Source organism: Puma concolor, chromosome D2 (genome assembly GCF_028749965.1).
Source record: "Puma concolor isolate L17-30 chromosome D2, mPumCon1.1.hap2, whole genome shotgun sequence".
NCBI lineage: Eukaryota > Metazoa > Chordata > Mammalia > Carnivora > Felidae > Puma > Puma concolor.
This window is the reverse complement of record NC_141677.1, coordinates 87,538,360-87,552,824: the sequence shown is the minus strand read 5'-3', so window position 1 is coordinate 87,552,824 and position 14,465 is coordinate 87,538,360. Positions and strand designations below refer to the sequence as shown.

At 55.0% G+C, this 14,465-nt stretch overlaps 1 protein-coding gene across 1 annotated transcript in view; it reads right to left on the bottom strand.

Annotated features, from left to right (window-relative positions):
- The window catches only part of PPP2R2D (protein phosphatase 2 regulatory subunit Bdelta), a 51,494-nt gene continuing 37,029 nt past the window's right edge, over positions 1-14,465 (bottom strand). Inside the window, exons 6-10 of the mRNA XM_086681205.1 lie at positions 12,363-12,540; positions 9,078-9,242; positions 6,975-7,144; positions 6,811-6,902; positions 1-1,639 (exon numbers count right to left, since the gene is read on the bottom strand). Of these exons, the coding sequence (XP_086537331.1) occupies positions 1,360-1,639; positions 6,811-6,902; positions 6,975-7,144; positions 9,078-9,242; positions 12,363-12,540 (885 nt within the window). The 3' untranslated portion in view covers positions 1-1,359. The remainder of the gene's footprint in view (positions 1,640-6,810; positions 6,903-6,974; positions 7,145-9,077; positions 9,243-12,362; positions 12,541-14,465) is intronic.

The window sequence follows — 14,465 nt, the reverse complement described above, 5'->3', positions numbered from 1 at the left end:
TCCAGTTAAACATTTAAAATTTATTAAACTTTTTGGTCAAAATAGTTGAACAAATATATACAATTCTGTTAGAACTGCTTTTTTTTGCGAAGGACCGCAGCGGACGAACACTTGGAGAACTCTGCTCTGGGTCTCAGGTCTGGAACTTGTGCCACGACGCATGTACAAGTAAGAATTGTTTTAAACTCTCCACTTCTAACTGAATGGGAACTAAAGCGGAGCTCTTACGTTAAATCAGGGTAACGAACAGAACGTTCATTAACAAAACATTCGCTCTCACGCCCTCAACAGCGGCGTGTGCACCCGGTGCCCCGGTGCACAGAGGACGCTGCGGTTTGGGCCCGTGTGTGAAATCCCAGTAAGTTCCAATCCCCCCTCTATAGTTTCTGTCCTGGGAAATCCTGATTTCTGGCATCAAAGATCCTACTTTTAAACTACAGCCAGGCAGCGGTGGCAGCACGTGGGAATTAAAACTGTTCGTTCTGCTGGCTCGAAACGCACCATGAGACTCCGCATGCATAGGGTTTCGGCGCTTCCTAAAGGGACCACCCCTGGGACTCGTCACATTCCCCGGCGTGCGCGGGGCGGCTCACTGGACACCGGTGTCGCGGGCATGACAGCACCGGTCTATCCTCGAATCCTTTCTGAGGGGCTCCCCCAGCCTTACCTGGCGCGTCACCTGGCCGACTTCTACAGAAACGAAAGAAAATGAACGCAAGTTCGGGGCCGGGCAGGGTCCGAGTTTGAGGTACTGCACGTGCCACCGTCCTGCCAGTGAAGGACGAGGGTTCGAAACCGTTCCAAAGCGTAATTCTGCATAATTCCGTTATATGCAATGAAAGCAAATAAAAAGCCGATACTTGTCTTAGACTTAAAAACACTTCTCAGAATGTGTCACTTTTATTCACTGGCCACACCGGAAGGTGTGGCGGCAGACACAGGTGCGTGGGTGAGGAGAGCGGCCGGAGCCTGCTCGCCGAATCCAGCCCGTGGCCGGGCCACCAGGCCTCAGGGGACTGCGGGTGGGGAGCGGTCCCCAAGAGTGAAGGGAGGGGGGCGGGGGAGGGGGGGCTCGTGGAGAGACTTTTCTCCCGGTGTTAACTTTTTGGTCTATAAACTGGAAAGGAAGGCTCAGACTTAAATAAATACATTTATTGTGAGTAATGGCCTTTATCGAGCACGGCCCGCCGATGCGGTGCCGGGCAGGTTTCGGGCGTGAGCGGCGCCCACGGCTTGCCCCGCAGGCGGGCAGCCCCTCCAGCCCGCGAGGGGAGCAGGGCCCACACTGCTCCTCGCGGAGAGGACGACAGCGTCCCTCCTCTGGGGCAATGGCCGGGCTCAGTCCCCGCGCCGGCCTCCCTAGTTGACCTTGTCCTGGAAGATGTACAGGTTGTTGGTAGCGGCCACGGCGATGATGTTCTCCGCTGGGTGCCAGGCCGTGTGCAGAATCTTCTTGTTGAAGTCCAGACTGTCCACACTGATCTCGTCCTTCTTTCTCTTCCCGCCTGTACACACTTTCCGAGGCTTTAAGCTGGCTCGGGGCTTGCTGTTCTCCCTGGAAGCTTCCAGCGTGACATCCCTCCGTGTATTTCGATCGAACATTCGGAAGAAGTTGTTGTAGGAACCGGTCATGATGGCGCTGTGCACAACGAGAGAGAGCAGTGCTGGTCAGGCACGAGGCACGGATACCTTACCACACGTGGGGGCCCAGCGCCCTGGACGCCCGGCGAGGGTCACCTGCCCTCACCCCTCCCCTACCTGACAAGATCGTTTCAGAAGCAAGACGTGAAAATAACGGTTGGCAGAGAAAAACAGTGAAAATCGCCTACTGAACTTCACGTATGTAATCATGTCCGCGAAAAGAAATATTACAGAATAGAAAAGGAACAGCCACACTTGATTACATTGATGTGTTCTGTTTGAAGTGAGCTCCTCACCTGGAGTGGGGTTTGAATTCACGACTCTCAGATCAAGAGTCTCATCACGCTCCTCCGACCGAGCCAGCCAACACCCCACGTTACTGCGTTTTTAAGAGAAAAAGAAAAAAAAAACCCGACACGGCCACCTGTCCCAGCCACGGACAACGGGGTATTTTCAAGTCTCAAACATTTGCACTTTGTCAGTGATACAAAACTGACTTGTGTTCAGTAGACACTAGACCTGTCAGTGTCCCTGCACACACACCTCATCAAAGAATACTTTTTAATTCATTTAATGCCAAGAAGCTCGTTCACGCGAAGCGACAGGCGTACAAAGGGGAAGACCTCGGGGTGAATCTCAGATGCTGCGGCTCTGCCCACATTCTTCTCTCTCCAGGATTAATACCTAAGGCCTCCATGGTCTCTGAAGTCAAAAATGTTCCTGCTATACTGGTAGAAACTGCTGGTCTGTTTTTTAACAAAACTGAGAAAAATGGCTGACAAGCGTTGCCAGGATTTCGCCCGTGGCTTTAGAACGAGCCCTGCTCCAGATGAGGAGGGTGTTCAGACCTCGCCCTGCGGATCCCGCAGACCCGGCCCGGTCCCCGTGGCTCCCCAGTCTCTTCCGACGACCCCACGGTCTCCCGGCTCGGGCACGGCTAGCGGCTGACCCCGACACAGGCAGATCCCTCAGTGCCTGCCTCACCTCATCTAAAACCGCACCCGGAAAACAGGACGGCCAGAGAAGGACTCCTTCCACTACCTGTACTCAAGCCCAGGAGCACGCGGCGCTCGGGAGAGGCCCAGTGCCGCTCAGACCAAGGCGCTCCCCAGGTCAGCCTCGTGTACAAGACCACATCCAAGGAAGGCTGGGCAGGAAGCGTGCCGACGCGGCCCTTCCGTCCACGCTGCTCGAAGTCAAGCGTGTCTGCCACGATTCCTTGGAACAGAGACCGGGAAGAGCTCTTCAGGAGGATGCGGTTTTGTGCTCGACACTGGTGAGAACTGGCGTGCGGCAGAAATGAAAGCAGACCAACTCTGATAGGTTCGGTATTTCTTTAAAATGTCTGACCCACAAGCCTGCAGGGGAGGTGGCTGTGCCCACTACCCAGACCATGTGAGTGACAACCCTCCTGAGCACCTGGACAGATGTCCTCCTGTTCCCCAGGTGGCCGGGTGGACTCAGGGGTAAGTGGCTATGTCCATTTTTGCCAGACAACCTGAGCACGGCCAAGAGGTGTCACGGGACAGCATGGTCTCAGGCAGGGTGCGGGTGCCCCCCCAACGTCACACCATCCCACGGGAGACACTTCCTGCAAGAAGGCGGGGGAGCGCTGCAAGGGCAGAAGAACAGGTGAACCTTACTGGGAAGCCTCTGAATATTCCTGGGAACCGGTAATTTGAAGGCAGTTTTCAGTATTCCCGATATACCAAAAGGCATAAAGAAAAACACGACTATCCTTCTACCCATAAGCCACTGCTAACATGGTCAAATCCCACTGTGTACCTCTCTAGACAGACAGATCTCCCACCCGGAGCCCCTGCTGGGAACCGTTACAGAAGAGGAGTAGCATTCCTGTACGTGCTTCCGTTTGGAGTAGTTACGTATTCTTAAAATCAATACCTTCTTGTGTGTTCTAGAGAACACGGAAATCATTAAATCATACGTATTCTTCCACGGTATGCTTTCTTTGCTTACTATCCTTGTGAGATCACCCATGTGATATGTGTAGTTTTAATTCATCGGTTTTCACTCGTTTTTAGTGGCAAACGTTACGGACAAACAACAGTGTTCCTGTCCGCTCACCTGATGGCGAACACGGGGGCCCCTCAGGGGTTTGCTAGCTCCGGTTTCTGAGCACGTTTCTTGCCTGCACACGCGCCAGGTGCCTGACCCATGTGGGCCGCTGCCAGTCTCAAAAGGAGGGCCACGGTCAAGGCCGTCGGGCTCCGCCCTCAGCCCACCGTTGTAGAGGCTGTGAGAAGGTGTCCTTGTCCCTTTAGCGTGCCGACTACTGAGACCCAGCGCTCTCGTCTGCTTTCCGTTTCTGTTAGTTCCCGCTCGTGAGCTGTCACTCTCCAATTCTTTCGCTGATTCTGGACACTCCGCTCTTGGCTGGTCATATCTGCTTTCGTGGGTTTTCACTGTCGCATTTTGATATGAAACAAGTTTATGACGTTAAAGTGGGTGAAGTTCCCTAAGTTTTTCTCACTGTCTGGGGCTGGGGCTTGTACAAGAAGTCCTTCGGCCTCTTCCATGTGGGCGGTGCTCCTTCACGGCTCCTTCGCTCCCAGCTCGTGTACCAGATGGCCGAGGGACAGCTGTAACCTGTCCCCACAGGCAACCAGCTTCCATCAGCAGAGCTCAGAGTCAATATTCCTCAGCTTCAGGGCTGGCAGTGGCCGTGCGCCTGCCTGAGCTCTCAGAGCCGCCTTCTGGGGTCACGTCCTTTCCTGGAAGTACACCCCTGAGATCTATCCTGTAAGCTTCTGGTCAGGGTGAACCGCCCCCATCTGAATGCGCTTTGCGGCACACTGTTCTGAGCGACCGATCATTTATCTCGGCGGGCAGTGACAGCGGTCACAAGGAAGGACAACACGCTGCGTCACACCATCCCGTGTACCTGCTGTGCTGAGAAGGCCGCTCCCAGCCTGACTGTCCCTTCTCCAGGTAGCGCGTCTTTTTTCCCCATGGCTGCTTTTAACCTCTCTCTGCCTACGGTGCCCTGGGATTTCATAGGACACAGACATGGAATTCTGTGCTTCCTGAACCTGTTCCTCAAGTCTTCGTCTGTTACAGGAAGTTCCTGGCCATCATCGCATCGGACATCACTTCTCCATAGTTCTCTACTCCTGGGCACGCCTCTAACACATGTTTCACTGGGTGCCCCTCCCCCAGCCTCCATGCTCGTGCCCTTCTGCAGATCCTACCCCTGGAGCTCCGCGCTGGGCCCCAGACCACGGCTTCTCCTGTTCTCTAACTGCCCGGGATCTCCTACTGAACCCATGGTCATTTTCAACCACTGAGTAGTTCCTTTCCAGAAGTTCTGTTTGCTCCGTTTATAAATCTCTCGGGTCATTTCTAGTGGTTTTGCTCATGGTTCCCTGCTCAGGTTTTGGTTCCTTCCTTCAGTCTGGAAACATTTTCAGCCCTCTTACCTTATACTCTGCAGCTTACAGTTCCAGTACCTGAATCCGCAGAGGTTCAGTTTTGCTGCTGTTTCGGACTTGTTCACAGTAGCTTTCCTTCACGTACTTGGTAGTTTTTACCTATACATCTGGGTAAATCTCGAGCCCTGGGTGTACCGGGAGAGGCGATCCACCATGGGTGCGGGGTGCCCCTCCGCGTCTCCGTGGCTGTGCCAAGAATGTGATTCTCGAGTGCTCTCTCCCTGGGCCCCGAGTCTGGGCTCCGCAGCGTCCACGGGCAGGTGGGCTCACCATTTTCTGAGAAGCCCAGTCACGCTGGATGTGACACCAACCCCGCTGCTTGTGCGGCCCGGCCTGGGCCCCTTGTGTCACTCCTGTGCGGCGCGGGAGCCTTGGAAAACCGGTGCCCGCACGGAGCTCACGCTACCCTGCAAGGCCAGGGGTTGGAGCCCGGAGTCTGCCCTGGGGGACTCGTGTCTCCAGCAGCATCCACAAAACACCAAGAGGTGGAGGGTCGGCACGTAAATCAGGTAAAAGCCTAGGCCCGAAAAGGTCTGTTCCTCCTGATGCCCAGAGCCCGGCCTGCTACGTAGCACCCAGGCCCGCAGTAGCTTTTCCAGATCAGGCCGCCAGTACACATACGCCACATCCCGTGAGGGGGGACAGGCTGATGGTTACAAATCTCAGGGGACTTTTATGCTCAAAGTCTCAGACAGATGTCCCTTGGGACTCTGAATGTAGATGGATGATGCCTCTTCCAGAACCCTCGAGGGTCTCCCCATCACTGTGCACTGTGCGTGGGCCCCAGGCTGTAACTGCACCAGACCTCAGCTGTGAAGACCTGGGTCCTGGGACCGGATGCCCGCGGGCCAGGCCGGCACCCAGGGTTCCCTTGACCTTCTACTTCCAACCCCCGCTTCATCCTGGCTGCTGTGCAGTTTCCTTCGGTCACGTGGGACCGCCCCTTCCCAGCACCACAAACGCAACGTGTTGTTTGACAGCAATGACACGATCCTCGGCACTAGTGGCGTCGTCCTCTCTGACGAACGGGCACAAGACACATTCCCGAGGCACCAGAACTACCACACTGCGGAGGCCACCAGGCCCTGCCGCCGGAGCACCACCAGCAGTGAGCCGGGAGGGCGCTCCCCGCTCCTCTCCCGCAGGAAAGGCCACTGGAATGCGGCCGGTCACATGCTGAGGGGGAAACCACCACCCCAGTCCCTTCCGTCACAGTCCTCTCGGCAGCAGGACATGACACGTTACTTTAAGAGCATTTAAAAAACAGCCCAAGAGAACCTTAGTACCACAGGTACTGTAAGCACCACAAGCATGGGGATAACTTGCTCCTGAGCACCTTCTCTCCACGGAAACTGTCTGGTGGGGGCAGCGGGCTGGGGTTGGAGGGGGGGAGGCACCTGGGTGGCTCGGTCCATTAAGCATCCGACTCCGGCTTTCGGTTCAGATCATGATCTCAGGGTCTGTGGGATCGAGCCCCACGTCGGGCTCTGTGCTGACAGTGCAGAGGCTGCCTGGGACTCTCTCTCTGCCCCTCCCCCGTGTGTGCGCATGCTCGTGCTCGCTCGCTCTCAACACAAAACATTAAATAAATAAAAACAAACTGTCGAGAGCCTGAAAACCAGCCTTCAAAGCACGGCTCGGCACAACCGGCGCCCCCACCCCCGGCTCCCCCCCACCCCGAAGCCCCCTGCCTCCCGTGCGGGCCTGCCCGCGGCCTCACCTGTCTGAGCCGCCCCAGCAGCACTCGAACTTGTCGAAGATGCAGTCGTTCTCGTACAGAGAGCACAGCTTGCTGCGCAGGTACTCGTGCACCTTAACGAAACCACAGGAAGGTTAGACGGCGCCGCGGGCAGACGTGGCGCCGTCCCGGTGCGGCGGTCTCACCTGGTGGGTCTCGACGGGCCGGCTCTCCATGTTGAGGTCCCACACCTTCACCGACAGGTAGTCTCGGGTCATCATGTACCGGCCGCTGTGACTGAACCTCACGTCGGAGATGGAGGAGATGATTTCGGAGAAGAAGGACCTGCTGCTGGGATCTTCGGGTTCTTCAAAAACTGGAAAACACAACGTGTTCGGCTTCTGTTTAAAAGCCGGAGGACGAACCATGCTCCGGGCTCCAGGCCCTTCCCGGGGACCCCAGAGAGGGGCACAGCCCGCATGCCACTCAAGCTCCTGACCTTTCCAGTCTGTGAGTTTTCTGGCCTTCACCTTCTGTGCTTCAGAGACTTCAAGGAGGTGGCCCGGGGCCAGTCACTGACAGGGGACAGCATCAGAAACCCCCCGATCCCGCCCAGACCCGGGAGCAGCACGCCCACGGCTGAGGCCCAGGGCTGCGGCCTGGGGAATCCGCCCCCGACATGCCGGCGTGGACTGCGGTCAAGGACCGCCATGCTAACCACAGGTCGCGACCACAGACACCCGGGTGCCCAAGCAGCCCTGTCCCGTGTCACAGGAAGACAGAGGTGGCGCCGCCTGGGCACACTGGGTCCAGACTGTAACCTCCGGATGGTCCCACCCGCCAAAGCCCGTGTCGGTCTCTGCTGTCTGGAAGCCAAGTTCCATTAACAAGACCCAATTACTTTCAGAAAGATTCCAGATGCTTCCTCGGCAGACATTCCTTTCTCCTACAGGTTTTGCGGTTTCAGCAGAAACTCAACAGCCCCCTACCTGCGCGGCCACAGAGGCCCCAGAGGCTCCGTGAGCCCCCCAGTCCCCCAGGGTGCCATCACACCCTCGGCTCAGGAAGCTTCGAGTGAGGGTCTCTGCACTTCACTTTAAGCCGCTTTAGCCTTTTGTTTCTTTTGAAACATGGGAACCTGTATGTTTTTTGGCTCTGCACATGGAATGAATTTTAAGCAAGCTAGCTACTGGCAATGCCGAGTGTTTCCTCAAAGAAACTGCCGACAAGAACTACTCCTGGCATCTTTGCAAAATGGTCTCTTCAAGAATATCATGGTGAGGGGCGCCTGGCTGGCTCAGTCGGTAACAGTGTGCGACTCTTGATCTTGGGGTTATGAGTTCAAGTCCCACATTAGGTCTAGAGATCACTTAAATAAACTAAAAAAAGAAAAAAAGACCATTGATCTTGAGACACACAGGTCAACATCATACGAAGCTGACTCTTCACTGCAGGACTCCTATAAAGAGGACAGAATTCTTGAAAACACACTTTAGCCTCAGAAAAACGAGAATAAGGCGAAAAGGTTCCCGTGAACCAGTCGGCAAGCACATCTGACGTGAGGCGCTGCTTGTGGCCGTGCTCGGCAGGGGAGCCACCGCAAACAGAACGGTCAATGGACTGACTCCCCCGAAGGAGAGCGCGTCCCAGGACACGGGAATCGAGTCACCCTCGCGGGCTCCGGGGACGCGCCGGCAAAGCTTGCTGTGCAGTCCAGTCCCCACCATGGGACACAAGGGAGGACACATACACGCTTCTGCTTTTCTATAAAGCCGGGCCTACTCTTTATGGCTAAAACTGAAAACAAAATAAAACTCTCCTCACCTAGAAGAAACTTCAAGGCTCAGCGGATTAAAATGCTAGAGCGTCACCTGAGGGAAGTGCCTTCCAGGGCAGCAAAGCTCACTTGTGAACAGAGCCCATCGCGACAGCCGAGAACGACCACGAGTGAAATGTGCTCTAGCCGCCGCACGAGGTCCTAGCGCATGGAGGTGGAGGCAACACACGGTTCTCGGCCGGCCCCAGCCCGGGAACCCTCAGACGCAGCCCTGAGACTGTGACGGGAGTACCACTATGGGCCGCCCCTCCGAGGCACATCTAACGGAAAGTCTACGGGACCCTGCCCTCACCGTCCACGTGGCGCCAGCAACGGCCCACGCGAGAGCCCCCCGGGACTGGTGATCGACAGCAGGGCCTACGCCTGCGCGGGTGGGAGCGGAACGGAAGGAACCCTAAGTCTCTGGAGACGGTCTTGCGCCTGGAGAACAGGCGGATTTAAACGAGGCAAGCTGAGCCCTCCAGGCACTTACACTTAGAGTGTCTGTCGCACAGGGCTGAGGAGCGCATGTCGCACAGCCTGATGGTCCCTTTGCTGCTGCTGTAGACGAACACGTTGCACTGGTGTGGGTGGAACTCGGCCGCGGTGATCACCTCCGTCAGCTCCTCCATGTTTACGGGCTTGATGTCCACGATGTCTGCAGGCACACGGTTAAGGCAGGTGCTCGGCAGCTTCGACCACGTCCACGCGAACGGCAGGCGGGAAAAACCCACCGTGAGCGTTAAGAGTGGACACGTAAAGGAGGTGACCACACAGACGGCGTGCAGGGGAACACGCCGGGAAGAGGGCCTGTGTCACCTAAGCGCCGCTCAGACCACAGGGCCGCGGCTCAGCAGGCCCGGACCACTGCTGCCACTAACGTTCCACAAGACGTTCACGGCAAGATCATAGGTGCTTGATGGTGTGAGACCCGTGCGAAAATCCCATACTTCCATCCATATGTCACACACACACGAGACCTGCCAAATTCCAAGATTCTGCTTTTCTAGGAATCTTTTCATCTGCCATCAAGAGCTCGTTCTAAGTAGTTAGAACAGCACAGCTTGCCAAATACGGAAATCACTTAACTGAAAAACACAAGAGGAGAGTGGAATCTGGCTACGGGCCGGGATGGAACGACGGGGGCCAGATGAACCCTTCCACTAACAACTAGGTGACGCCACAGCGTGTCACTGGACAGCACCCAGTGTGGGCAGCGATCCTGGAGGGACTGCAGCCCTGCAGCCGACCCTGTGCACTGCTACGTAGGGTGGAGACCCGGGCCACGCCCAGGGGCTGCTGGGAGTCCAGGGAAGCTCACAGGGCACCCCGGCGCCAAGCGCCAGGGCAGAGTTCCCGGTAAGTTCAAGAACCGGAGTCCGTGCCAGCCCGTGAGGAAACCGCCCAGGCAGGTGGGGAGGCACCCGAACAGAGCGAGCCGCGCTCCCCTCACGCGCAGGGCGTGATCTGCAACGTTGACCAGGGTGAGAGGAGGGCCGGCCGTCGGCGAGCGGACAGGCGCAGAGGTCCAAGGGCACAGGGCGGGGGCTGAGTGTCCGGAAAGAGCACAATTCGCTGCCGGAGGTCTTGTGTGAATGGATCAAAGGTATTTTTAAAGTAATCGTGTCAGGAAAAATAAGATAGTGTTAACAGATGCAAAAAAGTATGTCAAAGCGTATGTGTCTCAAAATCTAGGTCACAAGGAAGGGCGTTCGGAACAGGATGGGGAGACAAAATTTTATAAAGGTAACGAAAACTGTGAGTGCGTACACAAATCGTTTATGAATTGAGAGCGCTCGCCAATCATGAAGGAAAAACAGGAGCTTCCGACAGGAGGAAAATGACAAGGGACACCAAAAAAACTTCACACTAATGGACGGTAAATCAACAGCAAATACTTTAACTCACCTATAATCGAGGAAATTAAAAATGGTCTGTTTGGTTTCACTAACGTGAAAAGTTATTTTTCAGAAGATCCAATGCTCTGCTGAAAACAAGCACGCCGAGGGGCGCCTGGGTGGCGCAGTCGGTTAAGCGTCCGACTTCAGCCAGGTCACGATCTCACGGTCCGCGAGTTCGAGCCCCGCGTCAGGCTCTGGGCTGATGGCTCGGAGCCTGGAGCCTGTTTCCGATTCTGTGTCTCCCTCTCTCTCTGCCCCTCCCCCGTTCATGCTCTGTCTCTGTCTGTCCCATAAATAAATAAAAACGTTGGAAAAAAAAAAACAAAAAAAAACAAAACAAGCACGCCGAGGGGGCGGGGGCGCCCGTCCCAAAGCCCGCACGGAAGTGGTACCACACACGGCCTGCGCCCCAGCGCCAGTCCTCGGGCTCGAGGGGCACACAGAGCACGGCGCGGAGCCACAAACCCTCAAGAGCTCCAAACCCTGCAGCTACACACCTGGAGTCTCACGGATACGAAAAAGGCGGTCAGAATGCGGTGGAAAAAACGAGGCTGACGGCAGAGGCTCACTGTTGTGCACCAGGCCCCGTGCACGCGGCTCCGTGCCCAGTGGCTTTGGGGTTTTACAAAGCCCCAGGTGGCCCCCCAGGAGTGCAGGTTTCCGGAGGAGGAGAAAGGCCTGGACGGCCTGAGGGACTCGATGCTAATTAAGGTCCCAGAGCTGAACTCGGCCGCTGACATTCCCGAGCGCTTGGAACGTCACGTCACTACCACCAAGCAGAGGATGAGCCCAGCGCTTCCGAACACACGCGTCCGTGCGCTGCTGGGAAAAGGCTGCAGGCGTGCACACCGCCACCTACCATGGCTGTCTGGAACGACGGAGGGGGAAGAACTACTCCGCTTATTGGAAGTTTGTTCCAAACAGTCACGTACTAATGGGAGAAACACTGATTTAAAAGAGAACAATTTAGGGAGAATAAAGAGAAGGCAGGGACCATGGGCATGAGCCTCCTAAGCTGGGACGTTTTGCAAGGTTGCAGAGGAAGAGACACAGAAAGTGCGGCGGCCACAGTGGCCCCTCGCTCGGGCCTCCTCCCGCGGCCAGGCCCGCACGCTCTTCGGGAAACGAGTCACCACGGTCAGGAAATAACCGAATCAAGTAAAAGGACAACAGATAATAAAAATCACGTGTGACATGCTTGAATTTGAAAGGTATATACGCTTGATTTCGTGGACTGTCCTGAGTGGAGGCGTCACACGCAGCCCAGGCGACCCTGCGGACGCCCATCCCGCTCCAGCCAGCCCGACATCGCTCCAGAACATGGGAAATGCTGACTGAAGCCCCCTGACGTGCGCATGTGACAGGACTCTCATTTCTGGAGAAATCAAGAACCTGCCTAACCAATAACTGGCAGACTTTCACCTTCGTAACAGTGCCACTGCACCACTCTTTTGAATACTCCTTAAACAAATCTTTTAAGACACAATTCTTACGTGTCACTTCTTGGGTTGGATGATTAAACATCACTCGAACCACAGCCAGTGTTTTCCAGTCTATTATCTACTAGCAGATTTGGGCGGGGGGGAGGGGGGGCAGGCAACAACGAGCCTCCGACAGATGCTATTTAAAACAGCCTCTCATTAACCCGGGGGCAACAGACTTGGTCATTCTCATTACATAGAGAACCCTCCCCAAAGGCAGAAAGTAGTTTCCATTTTTAGGGATGCTCCAAATCCCAGGGAACCTCCACCATGGGCTACCGTGCAGCAAGCGTGTAGAAGAGGAGACTCAGATGCAGGAAGAGACGTGCACGGAGAACCACGTCTCTGAAGGACAAACGTGAAAAAATGCTGAGACCGCCATCTGATGAAGGATACTGAAGCTCCTATCTGTGATTTCTAAATGCCATAGATTAATTCTCAGGTCATCTGCAGAAAGATACGTTTCATGATCACTATTTACTGAAATGGAATTTATATGGTATGTATGAGCATTGGCAAAAATTCGTCGTGGACTTGCTTCTACCATAAGATCCATGGGCTTCAATATTGGAACCTAAAAACGGAAGGAGACAGGAATTCAAAACAAAGATCACTGCGGCATAAAATTACAACACTTCAAGACAGCAGAAAACAAAAAGGAACAAATCCGAGTTCACAGTGAGCTAACGGTTTCGTACAGACAATACCCCAAATAGGCAATTACCAGAGCTATGAAAACAGGCTACAAATGGGGTCCTGTCCCTCCCTGCGGCCACCGCCAGGGCCGGTTACGTTCGTCGAAGGGCACACTGAACTGGCACCTAACAAAGTGCTTCCAGCGCACCGATGCCTAATGCTTGGCTTCTCCTTCCCGTGTGTCCCCGCAGCCACAAGGACAGCAAAGTCTCCATGGGAGACTCCCGTCAAGAACCCCCATCCCTTTCTCTCCCTTGCAGCCACTGCCTTTAAAAGGGACACTACACGGCTGGTCTGCTCGGTGCAAATGCCACGCACCTCGGAGGGGGTGCGGGGACAGGAGAGCGCACGGGGGCCCCCCAGGGAGCTGAGGTACCATGCCTGATCTGCTGCTGGCTCCGCGGGCAAGTCAGCCTGGAAATACCCATGGAGCCGTTCACTTATACGGCAGAGGCAGTTTTTGGTACACAGATTATGCTTCAACAAGAAACTTTTAAAAAGGGGGCACAAAAACCCCATCTCTGTGCTGTGCGCTGTGGTCAGGGGACAGGACACCTATGCCACCACGGAGACGTGGAGTCAGCCAGGCAAAGCGGGAGGGACGGGGCCGGCCCAAACACACACATGCCCACACGAGCGGCAGGGGCGCCATTGTGCGTCATCGTGTCCATGCGTGAGAAAAAGAAAAAAGTCCCAACATCACTGACATCCAATGGAAAAGAAGGCAGAAGCTTTAAAATCACAATAAAAAATGAACAGTAGTAACTCGTTATTTTTCTAATTAAAAGCCAAAGGGAGCACCTCTCGTTTCGTCTTCTCTGACCAAAAGTCTGCAAACTGCCTGGAGAAACATGCATCAACACTGCTTCCTGCACCTCAGGCAGACAGGTGCCGACCACACGCTGGCCTCTCTGCCCTGCGGGGCACAGGGAGGGTGGCCACAGCCCTCAACCAGTCTTTTAACTGATCAAGACACGTGGCAACTTTAATGCCAGGCCTGAAAGCCTCTTCCTCCTAATTAAATTCCTTTTTTGGCGCTAAAATAATTTAAGAGGAAAACAAAATTTAATTAGAGCAGTATTTGGGGTGCCTGGGTGGCTCAGTCAGGTAAGCATCCAACTTCAGCTCAGGTCATGATCTCACAGCCCATGAGTTCGAGCCCCGTGTCGGGCTCTGTGATGACAGCTCAGAGCCTGGAGCCTGCTTTCAATTCTGTGTACCCCCCCCTTCCCCCACTCATGCTCTATCAAAAATGAATAAACGTTAAAAAAAAAAAAAGCAGTATTTGACTCCCACTCAGCTAAGTTTAGACAAATACTCTATTTTTAGCTTTTAGAGAGGCAGTTAAGAAATCAAATATGGGCTTAAACTCACAAAGACCAGTCTATTTACAGCCTGTGATGTCTTAAACCCCACTGGGATTAACAAAAGCAGTTTCTGAGGAAATCGCACTCTGGCCACCAATTAGACCAATTTTATTTGGGCTGAACACATAAAAGAGCCTCTGAATAAAACCAGCACTGGTTTTTATTTACCCAAATAAGACCTATGGTTTTTACGGTAGAGGCACATGAGCGTGCGGTGCGCTCAGGGGGAAGCAGGTTTCCAGCAGCGGGGAGAGTGTGCCAGCTGGCGGGCAGGCGGGCGGAGGCCGTGAGGGCGGCCGGGGACCGACAGGAAGCCAGAGCAGGGCGCCCAATGCCTTCTCCAGCCCATCCCACTTAGAGGAGCTTCAGGTGTTGGCAGCTGACACCAGTGCCACTGTCACTCCGAGTGGTTTCTCGCTGCCACGTGGATGTGAAA